Source organism: Lontra canadensis, unplaced genomic scaffold, assembly GCF_010015895.1.
Source record: "Lontra canadensis isolate GAN:19392208 unplaced genomic scaffold, GSC_riverotter_1.0 scaffold6, whole genome shotgun sequence".
Classification (NCBI taxonomy): domain Eukaryota; kingdom Metazoa; phylum Chordata; class Mammalia; order Carnivora; family Mustelidae; genus Lontra; species Lontra canadensis.
Genome location: NW_022631000.1, coordinates 19,714,211 through 19,740,692, shown reverse-complemented (window position 1 = coordinate 19,740,692; position 26,482 = coordinate 19,714,211). Strand labels below are relative to the sequence as shown.

The window sequence follows — 26,482 nt, the reverse complement described above, 5'->3', positions numbered from 1 at the left end:
CAAGTTGTTCACCAGTTTATAAGTAGCACAGAGCAAAATGGCAGAGGAAGGTTGAAATTTCTCTCCCTCACAGTTTGAGCTGGGACATTGATTTTCTACTGTCCTTGGTGCTCTTGGTTCTCAGGCCTTCACACTTGGGCTGACACCTACACTGTCAACTTTCTGGCTCACAGGCCTTCAAACTATTCTGCCAGCTTTCCTGGGTCTCCAGCTTGCAGACAGCTGATCACAGAATTTCTCAGCCTCCTTAATTCCATGAGCCACAGAACCTTATAATAAATCTCTTTTATTGATACATAAATTACTGGTTCTGTTTCTCTGGAGGACCTGATTAATACAAATATCCTAAGCTTTCAGTTGGGACTTCTAAAAAACTATGTCTAGGAATTAGCCCAGAAATAGACCTGGTCATATTGAAATTGATATCTAATTCCCAATCAGATCAGTCACTGATTGATTTCACTGATTAGATTAAAGTAATCTGTTTTTATTCTAGCACCTAACAGAAGCAAAATAACATATTCATTGGAGAAAAAGAAATGATCCGGAACTACTATATTTTTATTAAAGGGTTTCTGATATTCAGTGAGATAAAACAAAACAAAAGCAGGCATATCAAGATACAGTTTCCAAATTATGGTGCAAAAAGAGAGAAGGCAGACTCCTTGAATTGAGAAGACAGTTTCAAGTCCAGGGAGATGAAGGCAGCTGGAGTTTACAGGACAGAGTATCAAAGTGGAGAGTACACAGAGAATTTCAGAGATCCTCACTGAGTACACCAAGTATGAAACTGAATCCTGGTCAACACAGGCCTATAAGGAAACTACCTAGAGATTGAAAAAGAACCACTCAAAAGGATTAGAAGGAACAGTGACTTGCTGCTCATACAGGGCTGGGAATAGTACCTGTTCCCAATAGTCATATGAGAAAAGCTAATAACTCTGAGGGTATTGGGTAGTGTGCTTGGAGTGCCTTAGCAGTGGGGAATAATTAATCCTACTTTGACCACTGCTCTGATCTTGTCTAACATCTTAAAAGAAGACAAAAAGGGCAAAACTATTCCCAATTAAACCGCATCCCAGAACAATGTTCAAGAATATTTAGAGGAAGAAACTAGTATTGTGTAGTTATAATGACCCTAGAAGTCACAGAAAAATATTTGAAGAGATAACGAGTAAAACATTTTCAACCAAGATAAGGACAGCAGTGATTTCTCCTCAGAAATAATGTAAACAAAAAAATCAGTAGAACAACATCTTTAAAGTACTGGGAAAAAACTCAAACCTTTCAACATAGAATTCTATGCCCAGTGAAAGTACCTTTCAAAACAAAGGCAAAATAAAGACTTTTTCACATATATAAAAGCTGAAAGAATTCATCCCTCCCTCACAAATGTGCACTACAAGAAATGATAAAGGAAGTTCATCCAGAAGAAGGAAATGGTATTGGGAAATATGGATCTATTAAAAAAAACCACACAGATGTAACTACATAATGATTTGTCTTATGAATTAAACCTCCTTTAAAATATAATTGACAGCTTAAAGAAAAATAAAAAACTATGGGGTTTATAGCATATGTAAAAGGAAATGTACGACAATGAGCACAAAGGTTAAGAATGGAGATATGGAAGTATATTGTTATACTACATGTGAAGTGATATGGTATCATCTGAAGATAGACTATGACAAATTAAGACATATCTGTAAACACAAGAACAATCAAAAAATAAAGAAGCATAGTTAATAAGCCAACAAAGAGATAAAATGGAAACCATTTCCCTATGAGAAGTCAGGAAAAAAAAAGGAACAAGGAAGAGATGAGATAAATAAAAACAATAGCAACATAATACATTTAAACTTAAATATATCAGTAACTACTTTAGATGTAAGTGCTCTCAACACCTCAACTAATGTTGAAGATTTTAAAAAATTGTAGGATTTTTTTTAAAAAATAAAGCCAGCAATATACTAGGTACAAGAAACACACTTCATATATTATGATACAAATAGATTAAAGGATGGGAAAGATTTACCATGCTAACACACTAATCAAAATATAGATAGCAGAGCAAAGAATATTACTATAAATAAAGAAAATCATTTATTGAATGATAAAGTCGTCAAGAAGACATAACAATATAAACATTTATGCATCTAACAACAGAGCCTCAAAATACATGAAGTAGAAATGATATGACTTCAAAGAGCAATTGGCAAATTCATAATTGTAAGTCTAGAATTTTTTTTGAAAGATTTTATTTATTTCTTCATTTATTTAGATCAAGAGCAGGGGGAGGGCAGAGGGAGAGGAAGAGAGAGAATCTCTGACAGGCTCCACACTCAGCAGGAATTGGGGCTCCATCTTACCACCCTGAAATCATGACCTGAGCCAAAATCATGATCTGGATTCTCATCCTACTAAGCCACCCAGGCACCTCCGTAGTCCAAAATTTCGTTGGCTTTTTCTCAGTAATGGATATAACAAGAAGACAGAAAATAATTAAAGATATGGAAGAAGGAGCCAACAGAATCATCTGGACCTCATTGATCTTTATGGAGCACTATACCTATCAACGGCAAAATATTAATTCCTTTCAAGTGGAACATTTAGATAGACCATATTCTAGGTCATAGAACAATCCTCAGTACATTTAAAAGGATTCAAGTAATATAAAGTATATTCTTAACCACAATAGAATTAGTTAAGAAATCAATAAATTTGGGAAACTAAATAATACACTTCAAAATTGCTCATGAGTCAAAGAAGAAATCAAAAGGGAAATTAGAAATTATTTTGGGACTGAAGGAAAATGAGAAGTATGTTTCAAAAGCAGTACTTATGTGAAATGTATAGTGCTTGAGGTTTGTAAGAAGAAAAAGTCTCAAATTAATGTTTCAGCTTCCATCCTAAGAAACTACACAAAAAGAGCAAATGAGACCCAAAGTAAGCACAAGAAAGTAATAACTATCAGAGCAGAAATCAATACAATAGATAACAAAACAACAGTAGAGATCAATGAAAGCAAATTCTGATTAATTGTGACTATCAATAAACTCAATAAGCCTTTAGCCAGATTGATAGGATAAAAAGAAAGCAAGCACAATTTACTAATGTTATGAATTAAAGAGGTGATACCACTATAAATTCTACAGATATTATAAAAACTTTATCCCAATAATCCTATCAATATTGATAAGGTAAAAAGATTCCTTGAGAAAGACATATTACCAAAGTTTATTCAAGAAATATTGTGAAAGCCCACATCTATTAAAGAAAGTCTCAGCAAACTAGGAATGGAAGAGAACTTCTTCGCAGTCTCCCCTTTGCTGTCCTGCCTGCTGCTCCTTTGCAGTGCTTTCAGTAAACTTCTGTCTTCTTTGTTCTGTCTTTGGTGAATTCTTTCATCACCCACACCACCAGCCTCCACCCCATTGGGTCCCCCCACATTTGATGGAGCCCATACAGGAACCCTTTGTCAGCCTAGAACTGTCCTTGGATTCTCTGGGAATTTCTTGGTACTTTCCCTCGGTAGACTGACTAGTACTCCTTGGGGAACTGAAAACCTCCAGCAGAGGTTACTCCTCAGTGAGATCCCATTGGATCTCTCTTAGGGAGATCCAATGGGACTGCCCTTGCCGGAAAGAGTAAGGGATTTCCCCTCTTGTCCTTTGAAAGAAACCTTCCCTCCCTCTCCTTTTTCTTGTCAGCCCTTCAGAGGTCTAACCCTAGTACTCCTTAGACAACTGAGGATCTCTAGCCAAGGCAGCTCCCCATGTGGCCAACAGGTCAGACTGCCCATGCCTGTGAAGGCAAAGGACCCCTTACTTCTCATCTCCCACTCAAATGTCCTGAGGTCTTCCGTTCCCAAAGCGTGCAGCAGTTGCCAGTGGAAGCTTTGTCCAGGGTGAATCCGCGCACATTATGGACTTAGTTGGGACCCTTTTCTGACACTGGCTGACTCTCAGCCATCTTGCTTCTTTCAGCCTTCCCCCACCCACTTTTTTCCTTTGTTCCTGCAGATCTAGCCACCATCTTGATCTACAGATAAAATACATTCCTACCCATCTTAGTGAATCCAACAATTCCATATACAAATTATGATTCAACAAGGATCACAGCCCATACTATCAGAGGGTCCCATGGACCTGGCCACCAGGGAATTTCACTCACATTCCTGAAAGTATGTTAATATAATACCATGCTCTGGTCTATAACTGCGCAGAACCCCTGATGGACTGACAAGTTAAAGTAGGGATAGCGTGCCCCCCCATCCAGCATGAAGCAGCTGAAGATGAGACCTTCGCCCAAATGCCAAAGATTTGTTGTTGTTGATCTGTCGAGGGAGAATGTAGAGGCCACTTTTAGGCAACAGGTTTAAGCAGTGGAAATCTGAGTAAGGTAAAAAGGCCCACAGTGACCTCCTGGCTGAATGTAAACGGGCTCATTAGGCAACCCACCTCAAAATATCCATAAGCCCTAGCTAACCAATGGGATACTTAAAACTGGGCACAGGAAGAGTCCATGTATTCCCATACCTCTTCAGTCTCCCTCTTTACTACAGCCCCCACCCCCACTGCCTCATGGCAGGCAGCCTCGGTTACTGTCCTGCCTCTGCTCCCTTGTAGTGTATTCAATAAACTTCTATCTCAATAAACAAACAAACTTCTTAACCTCATAAAGGGAATCTATGGAAAACCTGCATCTCACATTACATTTAGTGATAAAAGACCAAATACTTTCTCCCTAAGATCAAGAACAAGACAAAGATGACTACTCCTCAACATTGTGTTGGAGGTCATAACCAGTACAATAAGGTAGAAAGAAATAATAATAAATGAAAAGCATCCAGTTTAGAAAAAAAGTTAAAATGCCTTTATTTGCATGTGACCTGATCGTCTATATAGAAAATTCAATGGAACCTATAAAAGAACCACTAGAACTATTAAGTAAGTTTAGCATGGTTGCAAAACATAATATCAATATACAAACATCAATTGTGGAGATATATAATGTTAAGCAATCACAACTGAAAGTAAAAAATCATAATAGCATAAAAATATGAAATACTTAGGGATATATCTGATAAAACTTATGTAAGAACTACACACTGAAAGCTACAAAACCTTTCTGAGAGAAAGAGGACCTAAATAAATGGAGAGAGAGACCTTGTTCATGGATGGTATGAATTAAATCTTTGTGTCCCCCTGAAATTCATTTGTTGAAATCTAGTCCTCAATGTGATGGTATTTAGAGATGGGGCCTTTGGGAGATAATTAGGTCATGAGGATAAAGCCCATATAAATGGGATTAGTGCCCTTATGAGAAGAGAACAGAAAACCAGGTAACTCTCTTTCCATCATGTGAGGATACAAGTCAGCCATCTGTCTTGGACTTCTGCCAAGATCATGAGAAACAAATTTCTGTTGTTTATAAGCCAACCCGTGTATGGTATTTTGTTGTACCAGTTGAGCTAAGACAAGGGGTAGATGGCTCAGTATTGTTTAGATGTTGATATTCCCTGAATTCATCTAGAGATGTAATGCAATCTTAATCAAAATCCCAGGTGCTTTTCTTATAGAAATTGATAACCTGATTCTAAAATTCATGTGAAAATGTGAAGTATTTAGAATAGCCAATACAACTTTTTTTTTAAGGAACAAAATTGGAACTGTTATTACCTGTTCATTATTTTGAATGCAAGAATGGTTTTGCAGATATATACACATGTCAAAATTTATCAAATTGACATTTTTAAATATTGACAGTTTATTATATGGACTTGGTACCTCAATAGAGCTGTTTTTTAAAAAAGCTAATGGATGGGAAAATGAGAGTAAAGAAGTACAATATAAGGAACATAGAACAAGCTAGAAAAATAAAAAAAATAGTAACATAATAGATATTTAACTCATTTATGTCAGCAATTATCCTAATAAAAATACTATTCTAATTAATGAGAAAGATCATTAAAGAATAAACAATAAAAATGATTATTAAAATATTTTAATTGCTGAAGGAGTTTGTCATAGACTTCATTATCTTAGTGTACCACACTTTATTTGTGGGTAGCCACAAAGAAATAGTTGATTCATGAGCATAATATAAGGAAAAAATTAAAAAATTTTTCTCAACACCAAAAAAAATTTTTTTAAATGGGCAGAGGACTTTATTGGACATTTTTCCAAAGAAGACAGGTAGAGAAACAACAGACACATGAAAAGGTGCTCAGCATCACTCATCATGAAAGAAGTGCAAATCAAAACTACAATTAGATATGGCCTCACACCAGTCAAAATGTCTAGTATCAAAAAGACAAGAAATAACATGTATTGGTGAAGACATGGAGAAAAGGGAACTCTTGTAACCTGTTGGTGAGAATATAAATTGGTGAAACTACTGTGGAAAACAGTACAGGATTTCCTCAAAAAATTAAAAATAGGCATACCATATGATCCAGTAATTTCTCTAGTAGGTACTTAAACAAAGAAAATGAAAACACTCATTCAGAAAGATATATGCACCCTGTGTTTATTGCAGAATTATTTACAATAGCCAAGATATGGAAACAACCTAAATGTCCATTGATAGATAAATGGATTACAAAGATGTATATGTATATATTTACACAATGGAATATTACTCAGTCATAAAAGGAACATTCTCTCGCTATTTGTGATAACATGGAGGGAGCTAGAGAGCATTATGTTAAGTGAAATAAGTCAGAGAAAGACAAATACCATATGATTTCACATATATGTGGAATCTAAAAAGCAAAACAAATGAACAAATACCAACAACAACAACAAAAGCAGAAAGAGACCCATAAACAGAGAACCACCTGAGGGGATGCTAAAGGGTGGTAGGTAAGAAGGAAAACAGGCAAAATGGGTGAAGGAGAGTAGGAGCTACAGGTTTCCAGTTATGGAAATCATGGGAATGAAAGGTACTACGTAGAGAGTATATATAGTCAATAGTATTGTAATAATGTTGTATGGTAGCCACACTTGTGGTGAGCATAGAATATATAGGTGTAGAATCACTATGTTGTATGCCTCAAATTACATAACTTTGTATCAACTATACTTAAATAAAAACAACCAAAACCTTTCTTTTATCCTTGGGTTCAGCTGAGTTGTAGTTTGAAATGAGCCTCTGCACTTGGGATGATTGAGGTTTATTGGGGGGGTAGGGGTGATGGGTGGCCTTGATTTTACATATAAAAGATTACATATTTGTATGTTTCTCAGGAGAGGGTCTATAGCTTTCATCAGTATCTCGTGTCCATAAAAATACTTAAGAATCATGGTTCAAAGAATGAAAACATTGAGTGCTATTCTAAGTGTCTAATTTCTTAATAGTACTTCTCTGAAATTAATTTCTAGTGAACAAGTCAAATGTCTTGATCTATAAATGTGTACATGAGCTTCCTCACTGCAGCTTGAAGTATCGCATTACAGGCTGTTTCAAGTGTTTGTGTGGTTTAAACTTTGAAAAAAGCCTTTCCTTTAGTGGGACTACAGTTCTCATGGTATGATCCCCACACCAGTAGCTACAGCATCGCCTGCAAATTTACTAGAAATGCGTATTCTTAGAACCTACTGAGTCAGAAACTCTGGAGGTGGGGACTAGCAATCTGTTTTTTAAGGCTCTCTCTAGGTGATTGTGATGTAAACTGAAGTTTGATAATCACTGTGTTAAACTATACCTAGAAAAGCTTCCTTTCCTCAGTTTCCAGGCCAAGATTAGGATAATTTGTTAAGGAAGTGACTGCAGAAGGGACAGTCTAGTTTGATGGCTTATGTTTTCCATCTCTTCATCCTCACCGAGCCAGAATGGCTCTCACACAAATATATTGGGTTGCACAGCAACTCTGAACAACAATTTAGAGAAAATCAGTGTCTAACTGAAGGAATTCAGAGACACAGCATGGAAGTTCACTCATAAAAATTCTGACCAGGAGGCTTTTCAGAGAAGAGCCCCGGTAATTCCAAAGGCCTTGGATCTCCACTTCTTTTGAGAAAAAGAACGTTCAGTCTCCCAAGCTGACTGAACCTCAGGACCAAAGTTTTGTTTACCTTTTTCCAGCTGTGTTGCACCCTCACAAATGTTCTTTAAAGGAGTGCTCAGTATCACCATGGCTCTGTTTGCAAGGTAGGTTAAAGAGTGCAGTTTGCTGATGTTCTGAGTAGCCAAATGGAGAGGTCTGAGCTGTAGCAGTATAAAACTTGAGCTGTCCAAAACTAGCCTCTGAAATGTCAAATGATCATTCTCAGGTCCTTCTGTTACCTTCTGAAGCTTGATTTGTTGTGATACCTTATTGTTTTGTTGATGAATAATAGCATAGAGCACTTCACAGCAGTTCTCATTAAAGGAGGGCAGCCAAGTGGAAGTCATTCTTGGCTCTTAATAGTTTTCAAATGAAAATTTTATTGCATATTAATGAGTACCAATTGACATTTGTGACTGGTTTTTATGGAAATTGTGCATGTGTAATTTGCATAATAGTACCTAAGTGCTTTTAGGTAACAATGCAACTCTGAGAAGGGCTTTAGCACGTTGTTTTTTGGTTTTTGGTTTAATTCCCAGCTCCACTCCTTGGCAGTAGTGTTGGAATATTAACAGGTCTCTGGGATCTGTCTGTAAGGGGTCTCTAGGATCTCTCTATAAGGCAGTAATGCTCAGTTTCTGTGGTGCTGGCTTATACTGAGAGCATAGAAAGAGTCAGAAAAACACATCAACGCAGGGTTCTAAAAGCAGGAGATGTTCCCACTAGTCAGAGAGGGATGTTCAAGCCCTCCATGAATGAAACCTCCTGCTTCTACTGAGTTACAGGAGTATCTACATGGTCCTGAGGATTGTTCCTAGAAATTAAGGACTCCTATCTGTGATGTTTTTGTCTGCCTTGTCTCTTTTAGCAGGTAACCTGAGGCTGAGGTACTTTGAATAATACATCTATTTGCTCACATTGGGTAGAAACATCCCTATTACGCTGTCTCTTCCCCTTCTTTTAATTGAAAACATGTAGTGGGGGGCACCTTGGTGGCTCAGTGGGTTAAAGCCTTTGCCTTCAGCTCAGGTCATGATCCCAGGGTCCTGGAATCGAGCCCACATCGGACTCTCTGCTCAGCAGGGAGCCTGCTTCCCTTCCTCTCTCTCTGCCTGCCTCTCTGCCTACATGTGATCTCTGTCTGTCAAATAAATACATAAAAATCTTAAAAAAAAAAACAAAACATGTAATGGAGGGCACCTGGGTGCCTCAGTTGTTAAGGGTCTGCCTTTGGCTTGGGGTCAGGATCCCACTCCCTGTTCGCTGGAAAGCCTGCCTCTCCCTCTCCCATTCCCCCCTGCCTGTGTTCCCTCTCTTGCTGTCTCTCTCTGTCAAATAAATAAATAAAATCTTTAAAAAAATGTAGCGGGATGAAAAATTTGAGGTAAGGAAATCAGGACAAAGAGAAAATAGAGGGTGATAAAATAAGCCAGAGATACCTAACACCGCACAGTTGCTGTAACCGAGCCACACATTTGGTTCCACACTTCAAGAGAAAGAGGAACATACTATGCATGACATAAAAATGTTCCAGAAAAAAAGTTAAATTTTCCTAGTATTCAAGAGGAAAAGTTTATACCATGTATCCTTATGGAGGAATCACTAAGTCAATGTTGTAGACTACACCATCAACAATGTCTTATTAATACTTACAATGCTAAATTAATTAATTCATTAAATAAGCATTTTTTGAGTGTCTATGTGTGTCATATATGTTTCAGGGCATTACAGTTGCAATTCTTTTTGGTGCTCAAATTATCCTGTCATTGGCTAGGGGAAGCCAATTGATTCCTGTGTCCTTTCAACATGATTCTGTAGTCTCTGGTATTTTTTATTTTCTAGTATGAGAAGATAGCCCAGATTTGTCTTGTATATTTCCATCTCCATAACTTAAATTGGCTATCTCACTAAAGAAACCTGATTCCTTTTAGTGAGTGATTTAGAGACCATAACCTGAGCACTCAGAGTGTTTATTGTTATTGGGTTGTAATTACTCCCAAGACTCAGTTAACAGATCAGAAAATATGACTGTTTTAAAAGGAGGAAAATAATTCTAAGATCATATTTCTAATTTTTTTTGGCTTTTTAACAATCTTTATATCTTTTTTCACTATTTTTAGATTTTATTTATATTTAATTAACATAGAGTGTATTATTAGTTTCAGGAGTAGAATTTAGTGATTCATAAGTTTTATATAACACCCAGTGCTCATTAAATCAAGTGCCCTCCTTAATGTCCATCACCCAATTACCCCGTCCCCGTACCTACCTTCCCTCCAGCAACCCTCAGTTTGTTCCCTATAGTTAAGAATCTCTTATAGTTTCTCCTCCCTCTCTGTTTTTATCTTATTTTATTTTTTCCCTTCCTTCCTGTATGTTCATCAGTTTTCTTCCTTAAGTTCCACATATGGTTGAAATCATATGATATTTTTCTTTCTCTGACTGAGTTATTTCACTTAGCATAATAAACTAGTTCCATCCACATCATTTCATGGTATTTCTAATTTAAATTAACGATAGAAAGGTATTTATTTAACTTATTTTTATATGTAAATCTCTTTTTTCTCATTTTGAAAGTCTTAGTTCCTAGTAACATAATCATAATTACTTATTTACTTTACCTGATAGATACTTATATGTGGGTATATGTGTATATGTGTGAGTACCCATATATATAAAATAGGAATATTACCCATTTAATGCAGTTTAAGATTTCTTTGTGGGTATTTTTTGTCCTTTGTAAGTATAATCAAATTACAGTTACTTAAATCCTTTATGTGGTTATACCATCAACTTGATATAGTTTGATTAAGTTATACTATCAACTCAGTACAGTTAATTTATTTTAATTTGTTTTAAATTTTTAGATATTGATTTTCTTTCTGATTTAATTTTGCTTTTAAATTAAGTAAAATATTTACATTGTTTCAGAGTCAAAACTATAAACATTGAGAGATCTATTTTACCTCCCTGTCCCCTCCCCCTTTTTCTTTTCCTCCTCTTATTGGTAATGATTTTATTCTCTTATTGTTTCTTTTTGAAAATAATCCAATGACCTATCTGGATTTCATGTCTTTTATTATACAAAAGGTAGCACACTATGTATGTTGTGTTGCATCTTGCTTTTTAAAAGATAATCTGGCCTGGAATTCATAGCAGTATATAGATATTTTCTCATTCTTTTTTAAAAATTAAGATGGTCCTCATTTTTAAAAACTAATTATTATATAAAAGCAATGGATTGATTTTTCTCAGAGTTGAGGTACTGGTAGGTGGGAGGAGTGGTCTGGAAAGAATATGCCAAGGTGTTAGTACTTAATTCTGGGTGTTTGGGGTGACTGGGTTGCTCAGTAGGTGGAATGTCTGCCTTCAGCTTGAGTCATCATCTCAGGGTCTTGGGATTGAGCTCCACATCAAGCCCCATATGGGGCTCCCTGCTCAGTGGGGAGTCTGCTTCTCCCTTTCCCTCTCCCTCTCTTTCTCAAGTAAATAAAACCTTTTTAAAAAAAATTCGGTGTTTGATATTTTCTTCCTTGTACTTTTCTGAGTTTAAGAAATATCTATGAATTTAAAGGCAATTGAAATATAACTGCAAACAAGAACAGCAAAGGAAAACTCTCAGGAATCACTGAAATATGAACATCTAATGGAATTAGATCAAAGAGGGAAAGTCCAGTGGAGGATGTGCATGAGAAGTTTCCGTAGATGGTGGAACTGGGCCTAAACAGAGAACTGTAAATACTCTATGAGGGTTACCCGACGTGTTAGAAATTGCTGGTGAAAAGGGAAGAAGTAAATCCTCCCAAAACTTTGTTTGCTTATCTGATCATTGTTAGATGGTTCTGAATATTCCCTACAAGAACAGGAAAGAGATTAATGTAGAGAGCTGTTGTAATTTTCACTGCAGAATTAAACTTTGATATTTTTATTTACGTGACCAAACCTAGCAACCTCGTTTAAAATTGCTTCATTCCCCCGTGACATTTCCAAATGTTCTTGCCTTGATCTACCTTTCTCTCCATTGTCTTTAACACCTTCAAAATATTATTTAATTTATTTAGCTATTATGCACACTGGTTATTGTTTGGTATCTCCCTGTTGTAATATGAATTCTGTAAAGATAGGGATCTTTCTTTTGTTCACCAGTGTATTCCACTGGTTCTAGATGCCTAGAATGTGTCTGTCACACTGTTAGTTTCAAAAAAAAAATTTAACTGAATGACTATTAGCAACAGAATTCTGGGGGAAAAGGAATGTGTAACCATGGAGTTCTGCATAAATGTATATGCAGTCTTCCTTTTCACATTCATCTCATAGCTTCATGGCCCTGGAAGCCTTTTTTGATTCAGCTTTATTGTTGGTAATGCAGGCACCAACTCGGCTAGCAATGCGAATAAAAACCAAGGCAGTTGTGTTTGAAAAATGAGAGGATATAGAGGATATGGGTGTACAGGAGAATTCTGTATATGTCTGTTTTTGCAGTAGGTACATGCTTATAAGCATTGCTTTAAAAAGTAACAAAAACACTTTTTTGCATTTACCAACAAATTTACCACTTCCAGCACCCTTCATTCCTTTATAAAGATCCAGATTTGCATCTGATATCATTTTTCTTCTGCCTGAAGAACTTCTTCTAACATTTCTGGTAGTGCATATCTCTCAAATTTTCTTTATCTCAAAATACCTTTTTTTTTTTTTTAACCTTTTCACTGAAACACATTTTCACTGGGTATTATATTCTGGGTTGACTTTATTTTTCCTTCATTACTTTAAGGTGTCATTCAGTTCTCTTATGGCTTAAATAATTTTGAATGAGAGATCTATTGTGAGTCTTACTGTTATTCGTCTGTACATAATCTAGCTGCATCTAAGACTTTATTGCACATTTTCAGTAATTTCCTTATAATGTATATTAATGTATGCATGTGTGTTTTAACATTTATTCTGCTTGGGTTTGGTTGAGCTTCTTGATCTGGACGTATATACGTTTTATCAAATGTGAAAAAATTTTGATGATTTCTTTCAAATATTTTCTTCTATTTCCTCCTCCCCCACTTTTATCCCTTGGGATCCATTTATGTGTACATTAGAGCACTTGCTATTGTTCCATTAAGTCACTGAGGCTATGTCCATTCTTATCAATTGTTTTTCTCTCTGTGCTTCATTTTGGATAATTTCTAATGCTTTGTCTCTAACCATTATTTTATCTTTGTAGCATCTAATCTATTGTATTTTTAATTTCAGGATTATATTTTTATCTCTAGAATTCTATTTGGGTCTTTTTTATATTGTTCACTTCTCTCCTCATTTTGTTCATGTTCTGTTTCATATCTTTGATCATACTTATAATAGTTGTTTAAAGTTCCCTCTGTACTGATTATATCATTTCTGTATTTGTTTTTATTGACTTTTATTTTTTTAAATATGTGTATATTTATTTTAGAGAGAGTGGACGGGGAGGAAGAGCAGTGGGAGAATCTCAAGCAGACTCCCCACTGAGCAAAGAGCCCACTTCGGGGCTCAATCTCATAACTCTGAGATCATGACCTGAGCTGAAATCAAGAGTCAGGCACTTTACCAACTGAGCCACCCAGGTGTCCCAATTGATTTTTTTTTTTTTTTAATGTATGGTTATAAGTTATACTTATTACTTCTTTGCATGCCTGGTAATTTTTTATTTGATGATGGAGGTTTTGAGTTTTATGTTTTTGAGTACTGCATCTTGTATTCCTTTAAAGGACATTGGGTTGTGTTCTGGAAAACAGTTCAGTTTTTTGTGGATGAATTTCATCCTTTGGGGGCTTTCTTTTAAGCATTATTAGGACAGGTCTTCCCAAAAGACTAGACTAGAGTCCAGTAGTACCTAGACTAGAGTAGCTTCTAGTATTTACTTCCACTACTAAGATATGACCTTTCTGAAGATTCTTTTGAATGTCATATAATGTGAGGCTTCTCCATTCTGGCTGGTAGGAACACAAAGCATTCCTAGCCCTGTGTGAGATCCAGGAATTGTTCAGTTACTTCCTAGTGGTTGTCTTCCATCTCAAGTAGGTTCTTCTCATTCATGCCTAGTTCAGTACTCAGAAAAAGACTAAGGAGCTACCTTTCAGATTTCCAAAGCCCTCTCTTTCTTTGTATCTTCCTCTTCTTCATTCCTCTACCTTATAAATTCTAATTGCTTTGACCTCCCCAAACTCTAATCTATTCTCCTTCCCTCAGCAAGCCATAGATTATGTTTGGGTTTCCTTCCTGGGATGTGGCCTGGAAACTGCCTCCAAGCAATAAATTCAGGTCAATTATCATCACTGAAAGAATATTTTTTATATTTCTTTATATATATGTCCATCATTGTAAGATTCACCTCACTTGTTTTCCACAGTTCTATAACTGCTATCCAGTGTCTGAAAAGAACAATTTCCCGTCTATTGTCTAGTTTTCAAATAGTTTACAGTAGGAAGGCAATTCTTATAGCAGTTGATTCTTCATGAAGCAGAAGTCCTACCAACTGTACAACTTTTTCAGACAGTAGTTGCAGGACTAGTTTTTCAATAGCCATAAATAATATATAGAAGAAAAGGGAGGGATTTTATGGAAAGACATGGTGCCATTCAAAGTTGTAATAGACTATCCTACACTTGACAACAGTGTAGCTAACACACTGCCTGTTTTCCTGATCCTAATCACTGAGCAGGACTTTGTAATCTGTCAAATAAATTGTAAGCCCCACCGTGTGTAGAGTGTTGGGTCTCCTAATGTCTGTGGCCTAGATAGTTTACGTCTGGAGATTGGGGGTGGGTGGGTGTGGCAAGGGTTGCTCTTGGGGAGCCTAGCAGATCTTTCTCTTTGTGCCTTGGATTCTGTATCTATCTTGTTGTCAAATCCCTCACATTATGCTATCTGACACACTACTCCCCACTCAATTTCCCAATCAACACTTTTTGAAATCATTCAACTTTCCTCTCAATGACTAAGTCATTCACTGTTTCACCAGCTCCTCATGTATGAATCTCTGAATATGTGCTAATCTTGGAGTTGAATGCCTGCTCCATGGCAGAACGCAGTATCATGGTATGTAAGTTCCTGCACTAGATATCCATGGACCAAATGGGGGCTTAAAATTCAAAGTTCCATGCCAGTGATTTCAGTCTGTCCAAGGGAACCATTGGAATTTATCCCCCAGGAAATTTATGTTCATATGTACTACCCCATCATATTCACAGAATCTCCCAAAGACAATGTGAGCTTGAGATTGTTAGTACTTCCCAGATCCACAGTGTTGACCAAGGTTTCTCAACTTTAGCATTATTCGCATTTGGAGCTGGATAATTCTTTGTTGTTTGGACTATTCTATGAATTGTGATATGCTTAGCAGCATCCCTGGCCTCTACCTACTAGATGTCAGTAGCACCCATCTCAGTTTCAACAACCATAATATCTCTAGACTTTGCCAAATATCCTCTGGAGGTACAAAATTGCTTCGGTTGAGAATTACTGGTATAGAGACCCTATTATGTGCCATACTCCAGGGAACTCCTATAAGTTAAACTTAGGGAACTGAAGAACCCCCAAGAGGCCATTTGGTGTCTTCTTTGGAGAGGCCAGCTTAGAGTTTGCCCCCTGTAGGGTGGACAGTGGATGAATATTGACCTTGGAATGTAAATTCTTGTGTTCAAGTGCTGCCTATGCAGATGTGGAACCAGGTTCTCTACCCTGCTCTTCAATTTTCTTATTTAAAAATGAGGAATGATGTTGTTTACTTCACATGATATTGTTGTAGTAAGAATGAATGGGGTTTTACACACACACACGCACACACTCACACACACTGATGTGTACTTCTATATGTATAATGTAAGGATAAACTAGCATGGTTTTAATAATGCTTCAAATATAAGTAGATTTATTTGTCAGTATGATTAAAAGGGCAATATAGGAAAAATAAATCTTTCAGTCCTTCATGTAGAATAGCTTCCCTGGGGCTTACAATATTGGACACAATAGGGGAGATCCAAGCTTAAAAAGAGGAAAAGGAAAAAAAAATTGTTTTTGCAGCAAAAAAATTTCAACTGAAGTAGGATGCAAATAGCCACATTTGTATATTTAGTTCTTAATTTTGCATTCAGTAATTGGGCAGTCTGTACAAGAATTTAAATGTCTTGATGGAAGATAGTGGCTTTTAGTTCTCTTGGGATTTCATTGTAATGAACCTGGTAAATAATTCAGGAACATATGAGAGGCCAATGAATGGGCAACACCTGGTGCTATATTGTTCATGCCTAAGCATGCAGAATCCAAAGATGGCATTCAACACCTGTCACTATTGTTCTGGCTTAAACACAAGTTCTATGTTCAGTGGCTATTGAAATAATAATAATTGATATTTTTTCCTGTTCCAATTTCCCTCCACAATACAAGAAAACTGTGCTAAGCTATTTCAGAAACACAAAACAGAAGTGTCACCCTCTTTAAAGTTCCCATTGGTAAAATTTCTAATCTGTCTTGTCTTTTAAGGGGTAGATTACTTTGAAGACTTAGGAACATGTCTACCTTTTCTGTTGAGGGTAATCTGAGCCTTTTTGCATTTCTACTTTTGTTCTGTAAATTGAGCTTCTTTTTAGATCACACTATTCATATTGCAAGCATCTTCCAAGAGAAATACCACTCATTCACACTGTAGGAATTCCTAGAGCTCCTCAGATTCTCTCCCTATTACCTGAGTAGGCAATCCCACTTCTAGGAGTCTACAAATTTGAAAACAAACAAAAACCTTTTGTCAAAGGGTTTCTGTATCATTCTGAGACCCCCGCTCCCTGGACATGGGATGTTCCTCTACCTGAGTAAACAAGAACTCCAGTGACTGAAAGGCATTTCATGCAGACAGCATGGGTCACCCAAGGCCACTGCCACTCAGGATCAGACAGGGCTTAAGCCATAAATTGCGTGGAAAGATCTTGGAAGGACAGGAGATTTCCCAGAGGAGAAGAAAGGAAGATGGGCCTCACATGATTAAACTAAAGGTCTTATAGGCTGGGCCAAAAAAAGGATCTGAAAAGCGACTGTTAAACTTTATATCTATAAATTGTTAAATGAGCTTTGTCTTTATTTTTAAAATATTTTTATTATAGAGGCTTAAAAATATATTTATTTAAATATATGTTAAGCCATTGTTATATGTAATAAAGTACATATATAAAATAAAAATATAACTACGTATAATTAAAATGTATAAAATAATATTCTTAAACCTCTGTAATAAACCTTTATATATTCTATATTCTATATTAACATATAATATATATAATTTATGTCCTATACGTTTTTATATATGTAATGTGCGTGCATATGTGTGTGTGTGTGTGTGTGTGTGTGTGTGTGTAATATATACACACACAACACATAATTTGTTTGTTAACAGGTTTAATTGCCTTCCTTTCCTTCTGGACCCGTGTGAGTACTTGGAGCAGTGACTGCCATCTGGTGGCAAGCCAGAATCATCACTTTGTGTGATCTAATGGTTACAAAGATGCCCGCTCTTGACTCCTGTGGTATGCACTGCCAGCGGGACACACGGAGAGCCTGGAGGGTGTCTGATGAAGGATCCTGGTGAAATAACCCTTCACTTCCACCTGAACCAGTTGTTCATCCCAGATTCTGAGCCAAGAACCAGCTCCAAAATGGTGCCTCTGAAGAAAAGATTTGAATTGTTCTTGTGTTTTAATCTAAGATCTGCTGGCTAACAACCAGCAGGTAACCAAGACTGTGAATAAGTACATACAAAAAGGGGCACGTGATGACATGGAGCCTGAAATAAACTGTTCTGAATTGTGTGACAGTATTCCTGGCCAGGAGCTGGATCGGAGTCCTCTTCATGATCTCTGCAGGACAATTGTGAGTTGATAGCCATGAATTGTCAGGGCTGCTCAGATATACACCTTGTTGTTGTTGCTGCTGTTGTTAGTGGTGATGGTGCAGTGGTAGGGGTGAGGAGTAGGAGGAGGAAAAGGAGGAAATTGGGGGGAGAGGAGGAGGAAGTGAGGAGGAAGAGGGAGAGGAAATGCTCATGCAGGACACATATTCCCCAGCTTTGGGAATGATGGGGCTTTTTTGAGTTTTGTGTTTGAGCTATAAAAGTGCCTCCATTCCTAACAGTTTCTCTTTATTCTGTTCTCAGACTTCTTCCCACTATAGCAGTAAGACCATTTCTTCATTATCTCCTGCCCTCTTGGGTATTGTTTGGACCTTTCTCAGCTGTGGACTTCTTCTGATAGTCTTCTTTCTTGGCTTCACAATTCGCTGCAGGAATAACAGGTAAGTAGCGCCATAAGTAGTTTCTCATCCCCTATAGCCTGAATCATGAAACCCACAGTGTTAGTATTATTTTGACATCATGAGCTGTTAGGAGGTATCAGTAAAGCTTATCTCCTATTGTGGCATTAAGCTATATGAGAAGTTCCCCTGAAATCATCCTGGCCTTGCAGTACAGTTTCCTCTTGAGGAAAAACAATCTAGCCCAGTATTGTGGTAACTACCACAAGGATATCCAAAGAGGAGAATGAAGAGTCTCTCCTCATAAAGGAGAGATATGATCCTTCTGAGAAAATGAGGTATTTGGGGGGTTTTGTTTGTTTATTTTTAAATAGTTTTAAGGGTCGAATTTAGTGACTCATCAGTTGCCTACAACACCCAGTGCTCATCACAACAAGTGCCCTCCTTAATGCCCATCACCCTCTTACCCCATCCCCCCATTCACCTCCCCTCCAGCAACCCTCAGTTTGTTTCCTAGAGTTAAGAGTCTCTTAGGTTTTCCCTCCCTTTTTCTCTGTTTTCATCATAGAAAATGAGGTATTTGTCTTAAAAACATAGAGCATGTAGAGAAATAATCCAAAGCAATATTAAAGTCCATGGCCAATATAGTTTGGAACCAGACTAGGTGGGCTAAGGTTTCTGAAGAAAATGGTAAAGCCCTACTTTCCTGCTGACCTGTTAGATAATTTCTGGTTGGTTAGAAAAGTGACTGGCTCAGGTACCTGAAGGGCTCAGTCAGTTAAGCATCTGCCTTTGGCTCAGGTCATGATCCCAGAGTCCTGGGATCGAATCACATCAGGCTCCCTGCTCAGTGGGGAGTCTGCTTCTCCCTCTCCATCTGCCTTTCCCTCAGCTCATTCTATCTCATACATGAACTTTCTCTTTCAAATACACATATAAAATCTTTAAAGGAAAGGAGGGAAGGAAGGAAGGAAGGAGAGAAGGGAAGAAAAAAAAAGAAAGGGGAAGGAAAGGAAGGGAGGGAGGGAGGGATGGAGGAAGGGAGGGAGAGAGAAAGAGAGAGAGAGAGAGAGAGAAAGAAAGAAAGAAAAGAAAAGAGCAAGCCAGTCAGTGGCTCATCAGGGTAGGTATCCGTGGCTTCCAGGGCTGGCAAAAGAAACTAAGTGAAGACTTTTTTCTGAAGGGGCTTGCAGAATTCTGCCTTCACTGCTATTGGATTCTTCCTTCAGGGCCCACCCCATCTCTCCCACACCAACACTCTTTACCATCATCCTGTTCCTACTGTCCCAGCCTGTCACCTGAGAAGCCCTGCTCTAGCTCTCTCTTCTTTGCCCACAGCTAAATTCTAGATGGAGTCCACATCAGATTCCAACAACTGTCTCAGAGAGGTGAAACTTGTCTGGTCCCACTCCAACCTTATATTTTGAGATGATCACCTGTGCTCCATTGCCTGGGTTTGGAACTCAGATGAGGGTCTATCAGTTGTATTTGTCTAGCAAGCATTTTGGGGCACCATTGGCCATTTGAGGCATGGAGGACATGGAATTATTAAATAGCAGTGACTTGAATGGCTCTGTTAACCTCAGCATGGTTGTGACTCATGGCAATCAAACCTTAGTATACCTCTGATGCTGCCCAGCCACTTTTCATTCTGTTCCTCAAATTCACTAAGTCTGCTCCCACCTCAAGTCCTTTTACTTACAGTCCCCTTATGTTCCCACTGCCTAATAGTCTTCTCCAGATCTTCCCATGACTGTTTCCTTCTCATCTTATAGGTCTTGGTTCAAAAGTCATCTCTTTGGAGAAGCCTTCTCTGATCATTCTATCCAGAGTAGCCTATCTACAGAATGACCACCCAACCCCAGTATTTCATTCCATATATTATCACCCTGTTTTATTTTCTTCATAGCAATTATAACCCTCTGATATCACCATATTTATTTATTTGCCTGTCTATTGTCTGTATCCCCCATTAAAATATACAGTCTGTGAGCACAGGGACTTCGTCTGTCATGCTCACCACTGTCTTCAGCATTTAGAACAAATTCTGGAACATAATAGGTGCTCAGTAAATATATTTTCAGTGACCCTGGGAGGAAGGATATTTACATCCCAATGGTGACTACTGCCAAGAGAATGACTGGGAAAATCATGCATTTCAAAGTTAGGGAACTATGGAGTACAGTCTCTTCAGCTGCAACAGGTTTCTGTAGTGCAAATTAATACCCACCTGGCAAATAAGAAAATAATATCATTGGTTCATATGTAATTTTCCCCCAGCACATCAATGGTTTAAAGCATTCAGGGCCAAGCCTTCCTACAAATAAAGAAGAAAGCCTTAAGCTAAGAATATTTCACTACCGTTGCAATGCAAGTAGTAGCTGGTTTAATGGCTTCAAGAAATGGTGTACCTCCTATGCTGTGAAGCTACCTAGGAGTAGATGGAGAAGTAGGGAAGGTATTGCCCATGTGTTTAAAAACAGTTAATTGTTGAAGAAGCACAGATCCAGAGCAGATTTTTAATTTGGATGACAATGTTATCTACTGGAAGTGAATGTCCTCTAGTACCTACATCTTGCAGATTTAAGGCTGCAAAAATCAACTGTGACTTGAGTACAAATAGTGGTAATTGACATTTGCTGAGTGCTAGTTTTTAATTGGATGATCATTATTTTTATTAGTATTTTGGTTACAAAGTTAAATATGTTTCAGCTGTTTTGGCCCCATACCATTTTCCCATAACCCATTATTTTTATACACAATTTTGTAGAATGCAACCTTTTAAAACATTTATATATCCTGTTAAAATAGGAACACTTATAAAGAGTGTTGTAGTAGAAACACCTATATATCTTTCATTCCAGTAAAGATTTTGCTGCCTGTTTTGCTTGCAGTAGGAGCATGACTTGACATAAAAAATAAAATAATAAGAGGCACCGTGAATAGAAACATATTTTGCAATTAAGTAGCTTACAAGTTCAGTTAAGGAAAGATAAAATAACCTAGTTTCAAAGTGCTTTCTTAAATGATAAAATTTATTCAAAGGTGCAGCATCACAGATCATTTCATTTCAGTTCTTTGCTCTCTAAATTTGTGATTGTGTGTGTGTGTGTGTGTGTGTCTGTGTAGCACCAGAGGAAGAAAAATATTCTAATAAAATTAAATATTATAGTGATGTTCAGGTTCAGATGCAGATACATTTTTGATAAAGTTTTAAAAATGTAGTCTATGAAAAAAAATCAGTAAAGATAAAGAAGACTTGAACAGCACTATCAACCAACTTGACCTAATTGACATTTTTTTTAAAGATTTATTTATTTATTTATTTGACAGACAAAGATCACAAGTAGGCAGAGAGGCAGGCAGAGAGAGGAGGAAGCAGGCTCCCCACGGAGCAGAGAGCCTGATGTGGGGCTCGATCCCAGGACTCTGGGATCATGACCTGAGCCGAAGGCAGAGGCTTTAACTCACTGAGCCACCCAGGCGCCCCTCCTAATTGACATTTATATAATCCTACACCCAACATCAGCAGAATACACATTCTCTTCAAGTACACATGGAACATTTACCAAGATAGATCATATTCTAGGTCATAGAAAAAATCTCATTAAATTTAAAAGGGTTCAATTCATACAGAGTATGTTCCCCGACTACAATAGAATTAAATTAGAAATCCATAACAGAAAGAACTCTGGAAAGTTTTGAAATATTTGGAAACTAAATAGAACACTTTAAAATAACTCATGCTCAAAGAAGAAATCAAAGAGAAACCAAGAAGTATTTTAAACTGAATGAAAATGAAAATATATCAAAATTTGTTAAATATCATTAAATCAATACTTTTAGGGAAATGATAGCGCTAAGCTCCATATTAGAATAGGGGAAATATCTACTTTATGAAACAAACAAACAAACAAAAAAGAGCAAATTGAGTCCCAAAATAAGCAGAAGAAAAGAAATAACAAAGATGAAAGTGGAAATTGATGAAATAGAACAACAAAAACAAAATCAGAAACAAACCATGAAACCAAAGTTCTTTGCTAAGTTCAATAAAATTGACCAACCTCTACTTCAAATGATCAGGAGGGAAAAAAGTAGAATATATAACTACCTAAATAAGGGAAGAGAGGTGACATCACCCAATATTCTACAGATATTAGAAGGATAATAAGGTAATGTTAAGAACAACTATAGCAGGGGTGCCTGGGTGGCTCAGTGGGTTAAAGTCTCTGCCTTCTGCTCAGGTCATGATCCCAGGGTCCTGGGGTCAAGCCCGGCATGGGGCTCTCTGCTCAACAGGGAGCCTGCTTCCCCCTCTCTCTCTGCCTGTTTCTCTGCCTACTTATGATCTCTGTCAAATAAATAAATAAAATCTTAAAAAAAAAAAAAAAAAAAAAGAACGACTGTAGCAGACAGTCTTTAAAATGTTCTGCATTAATCCCAACCTCTTGATAGTCACACTCGGGAAATTTCCTGTCTTCGAATATGGGCTAAAATTACTGACTTGCTTATTAATGTGGTATCAGTTTTAGGATAAGGTTACAAAAAGACTGGCTTCCTTCCTTAAATCTCTCTCACTCTTTCACTTGCTCACAGTAAGGGAGGCCACCTTCTTGTTGTGAGCTGCCCTGTGGGGAGGCCCACATGGCAAGCAACCGATTTCTAGTCTGCCTCCAGCAAGGACTAAGGCTTACTAACAGCCATGTCAGTGAACTTGAAAACACATCTTCTAATGCCTAATAGCAATGAGGTTGGAAGCAGATTTTAACCCAGTTGAGCCTTGGAGGACTGCAGCAATGGCTGGCCCCTTGACAGCATCCTTGTGTGAGATCCTGAGCTAGAGGCTCCCAGTTAATCTGTGCCTTTATTGTTGAAGAAATGTTACCAGTTTTACAGAATGTCTTCTGAAACACTGAAAATCATGGAGCATTCCCTAAATCACTCTATGAGGTCTGCATTACCCTGGTATCAAAACCTAATGAAGACATTAGAAGGAAAAAAACCCTTTAAGTTAATACCCTTCATGACATAGATCCAAAATTCTAAATAAGAATTTAATAAGTTGAGTCCAACCAAATACCAAAAGGATAATACATCATGATAAAATGAGATTTATCCCAGAAATGAAAGGTTGAATTAACATCTGAAGATTAATCATATAATTCACCCTATTTACAAACTTAAAATAATGATCATCTTTCTAGACAGAGAAAAAGCATTTTGACAAGATTCAACATCCATTCCTGATAAAGTCTCAACAAACTAGCAATAGAAGAGAACTACTTCAACATAACAAGGTTCATCTGTGGAAAAGAAAGAAAAAACTATAGCCAACCCCAGTTTTTAATGGTAAAAGACTCATTGCTTTCCCATTAAGATCAGAAGCAAGACAAGATCTCCACTCTCACCAGTTTTACTCAGTAATGGAGATTTTAGCCAGTGCAATAAGAAAAGAAAAAGGAATGGAAGAAACTGGTTTAGGAAGGAAGAATTAAAATGGCTTTACCTTCTGGTGACCTGATTGTGTATGTGGAAAATTCAATAGAATCTATTTTTTAAAGAACTACTAGAATTAATAAATGAGTTTAGAAAGGTTGAAGTAAATGAGATTAAGGTACAAAACTCAACTGTGTTTCTAAATACTAAAAACAGACAACTGAAAAAGTGAACTTAAATGCATTGCCATTTACAATAGCATCAAAAATATGAAATATTTCAGGATAACTATAACAATATGAAATATTTGTACACTAAAAGCTATATAACATTGCTAATCTAACAAATACTGTGAAATACTTACATGCTGAAAACCGTAAAACTGCTGAGAGAAATTAAATCCTAAATAAGTGGAAAAATACTGTGCTCATGGGGTGAAGACTCAATATTGTTAATTCTCTCTTAATTGATCTATAGACTAAGCCCAATTACCATCACAATCCTAGCTGACATTGTTTAAAAAGATTTTGTTTCTTTATTTCACAGAGAGAGAACACAAGCTGGGGGAGCAGCAGAGGGAGAAGGAAAAAGAGGCTCTCCTCTGAGCCTCCCCCCAAAGTGGGCCACTATCCCAGGACCCTGAGATCATGACCTGAGCCAAAGGCAGATGCTTAACCAACCAAGCCACTCAGGTGCCCCTAGAGAAATGCAAATTCAAACCACAATTAAATTCCTCTACATTCTTTTAACAATGTCTACAATTTTTACTTTTTTTATTATGTTATGTTTGTCACCATACAGTACATCATTAGTTTTTGATGTAGTGTTCCGTGATGTGTTGTTTGCATATAACACCCAGTTCTCCATGCAAACATGCCCTCCTTAATACCCATCACTGGGTTAACCCATCCTCCTACCTCCCTCCCCTCTAAAATCCTCAGTTTGTTTTTTGGTATCCATAGTCTCTCATGGTTCTTCGCCCCCTCTGATTTCCCACCCCCCTTAATTTTTCCCTTCCTCCTCCTAATGTTCTCCATGTGATTCCTTACGTTCCACAAATAAGTGAAACCGTATGATAATTGACTTTCTGTGTTTGACTTATTTCACTTAGCATAATCTCCTCCAGTCCTGGCCATGTTGATGTAAAAGTTGGATATTCATCCTTTCTGATGGCTGAATAATATTCGATTGTATATATGGACCACATCTTCTTTATCCATTCATCTGTTTAAGGGCATCTTGGCTTCTTCCATAGTTTGGCTATTGTGGACATTGCTGCTATGAACACTGGCATGCATATGGCCCTTCTTTTCACCACATCTGTGTCTTTGGGGTAAATACCCAGTAATGCAATTGCTGGGTCATAGGTTAGCTCTATTTTTAATTGTTTGAGGAACCTCCACACTATTTTCCAAAGTGGCTGTACCAACTTGCATTCCCACCAACAATGTAAGAGGGTTCCCCTTTCTCCAGAACTTTTTCAACATTTGTTTTTTCTTGTCTTGTCAATTTTTACCATTCTAACTGGGGTAAGGTGGCATCTCAATGTGGTTTTGATTTGAATTTCCCTGATGGCTAATGATGATGAAAATTTTTTCATATGTCTCTTAGCCATTTGTATGTCTTCTTTTGAGAAGTGTCTGTTCATGTCTTCTGCTCATTTTTTTAATTTATTTTTGGGTATTGAGTTTGAGGAGCTCTTTATAGATCTTGGATATCATCCCTTTATCTATAGTGTCATTTGCAAATATCTTCTCACATTCCATGGGTTGCCTCTTTGTTTTGTTGACTGTTTCCTTTGCTGAGCAGAAGCTTTTTATTTTGATGAAGTCCCAAAAGTTCACTTTTGCTTTTGTTTCCCTTGCCTTTGGAGATGTTTCTTGAAAGAAGTTGCTGTGGCCAATGTCAAAAAGGTTACTGCCTATGTTTGACTCTAGGATTTTGATGGATTCCTGTCTCACATTGAGGTCTTTCAACCATTTTGAGTTTAACTTTGTATATGGTGTAAGAGAATCGTCAAGTTTCATTCTTCTGTATATAGCTGTCCAATTTTCCCAGCACCATTTATTGAAGAGACTGTCTTTTTTCCTTCGGATATTTTTTCCTGCTTTGTTGAAGATTATTTGACCATAGAGTTGAGGGTCCATATCTGGGCTCTCTGTTCTGTTCCCTTGGTCTGTGTGTCTGTTTTTGTGCCAGTACCATGCTGTCTTGGTGATCACAGTTTTCTAATATAGCTTGAATCAGCCAACATGATGCCCCCAGCTTTGTTTTTCTTTTTCAACATTTTCTTGGTGATTTGGGGTCTTTTCTGGTTCCATACATGTTTTAGGATTGTTTGTTCCAGCACTTTGAAGAATGCTGTTGGTATTTAGATCAGGGTGGCATTGAAAGTATAGATTGCTCTGGGCAGCACAGACGTTTATCTTCCAATATCTGCCTGCAGAATCACGGCTCCCCAGTTCATACCTTGAAACCCACCTCCAGAGATATCCTGTTAGTAGACATCAGGATATAACTTCTTACATCTCAAGCTGATTTTGTGGGTGTTCAGAGTGGTCTGATTGATATCCAATTCAATTCAGGTGACCAGTTGAAATAGGGTCCCCTAATCTTCTGCCATCTTTGCCTCCTTGACCTACAATTTTTAAAAACTGACTAAGTCAAGTGTTGGTATACACTGCTGGTCAAACTGCAATGTGGCACAACCACTTTGGAAAACAGTCTGGC

General features: G+C 37.3%; 1 protein-coding gene across 4 annotated transcripts in view; it reads left to right on the top strand.

Annotated features, from left to right (window-relative positions):
* Window positions 1–26,482, top strand: part of GPR156 (G protein-coupled receptor 156) — an 87,611-nt gene that overhangs the window by 10,194 nt on the left and 50,935 nt on the right. For 3 of the 4 annotated variants that reach the window (XM_032852325.1, XM_032852324.1, XM_032852322.1), the window contains exons 2-3: window positions 17,466–17,938; window positions 18,222–18,358. In XM_032852325.1, the coding sequence (XP_032708216.1) occupies window positions 17,846–17,938; window positions 18,222–18,358 (230 nt within the window). In that variant the 5' untranslated portion in view covers window positions 17,466–17,845. Of the gene's footprint in view, window positions 1–16,581; window positions 16,612–17,465; window positions 17,939–18,221; window positions 18,359–26,482 lie in introns of those variants that run through there. The other variant, XM_032852323.1, reaches the window with a different exon arrangement.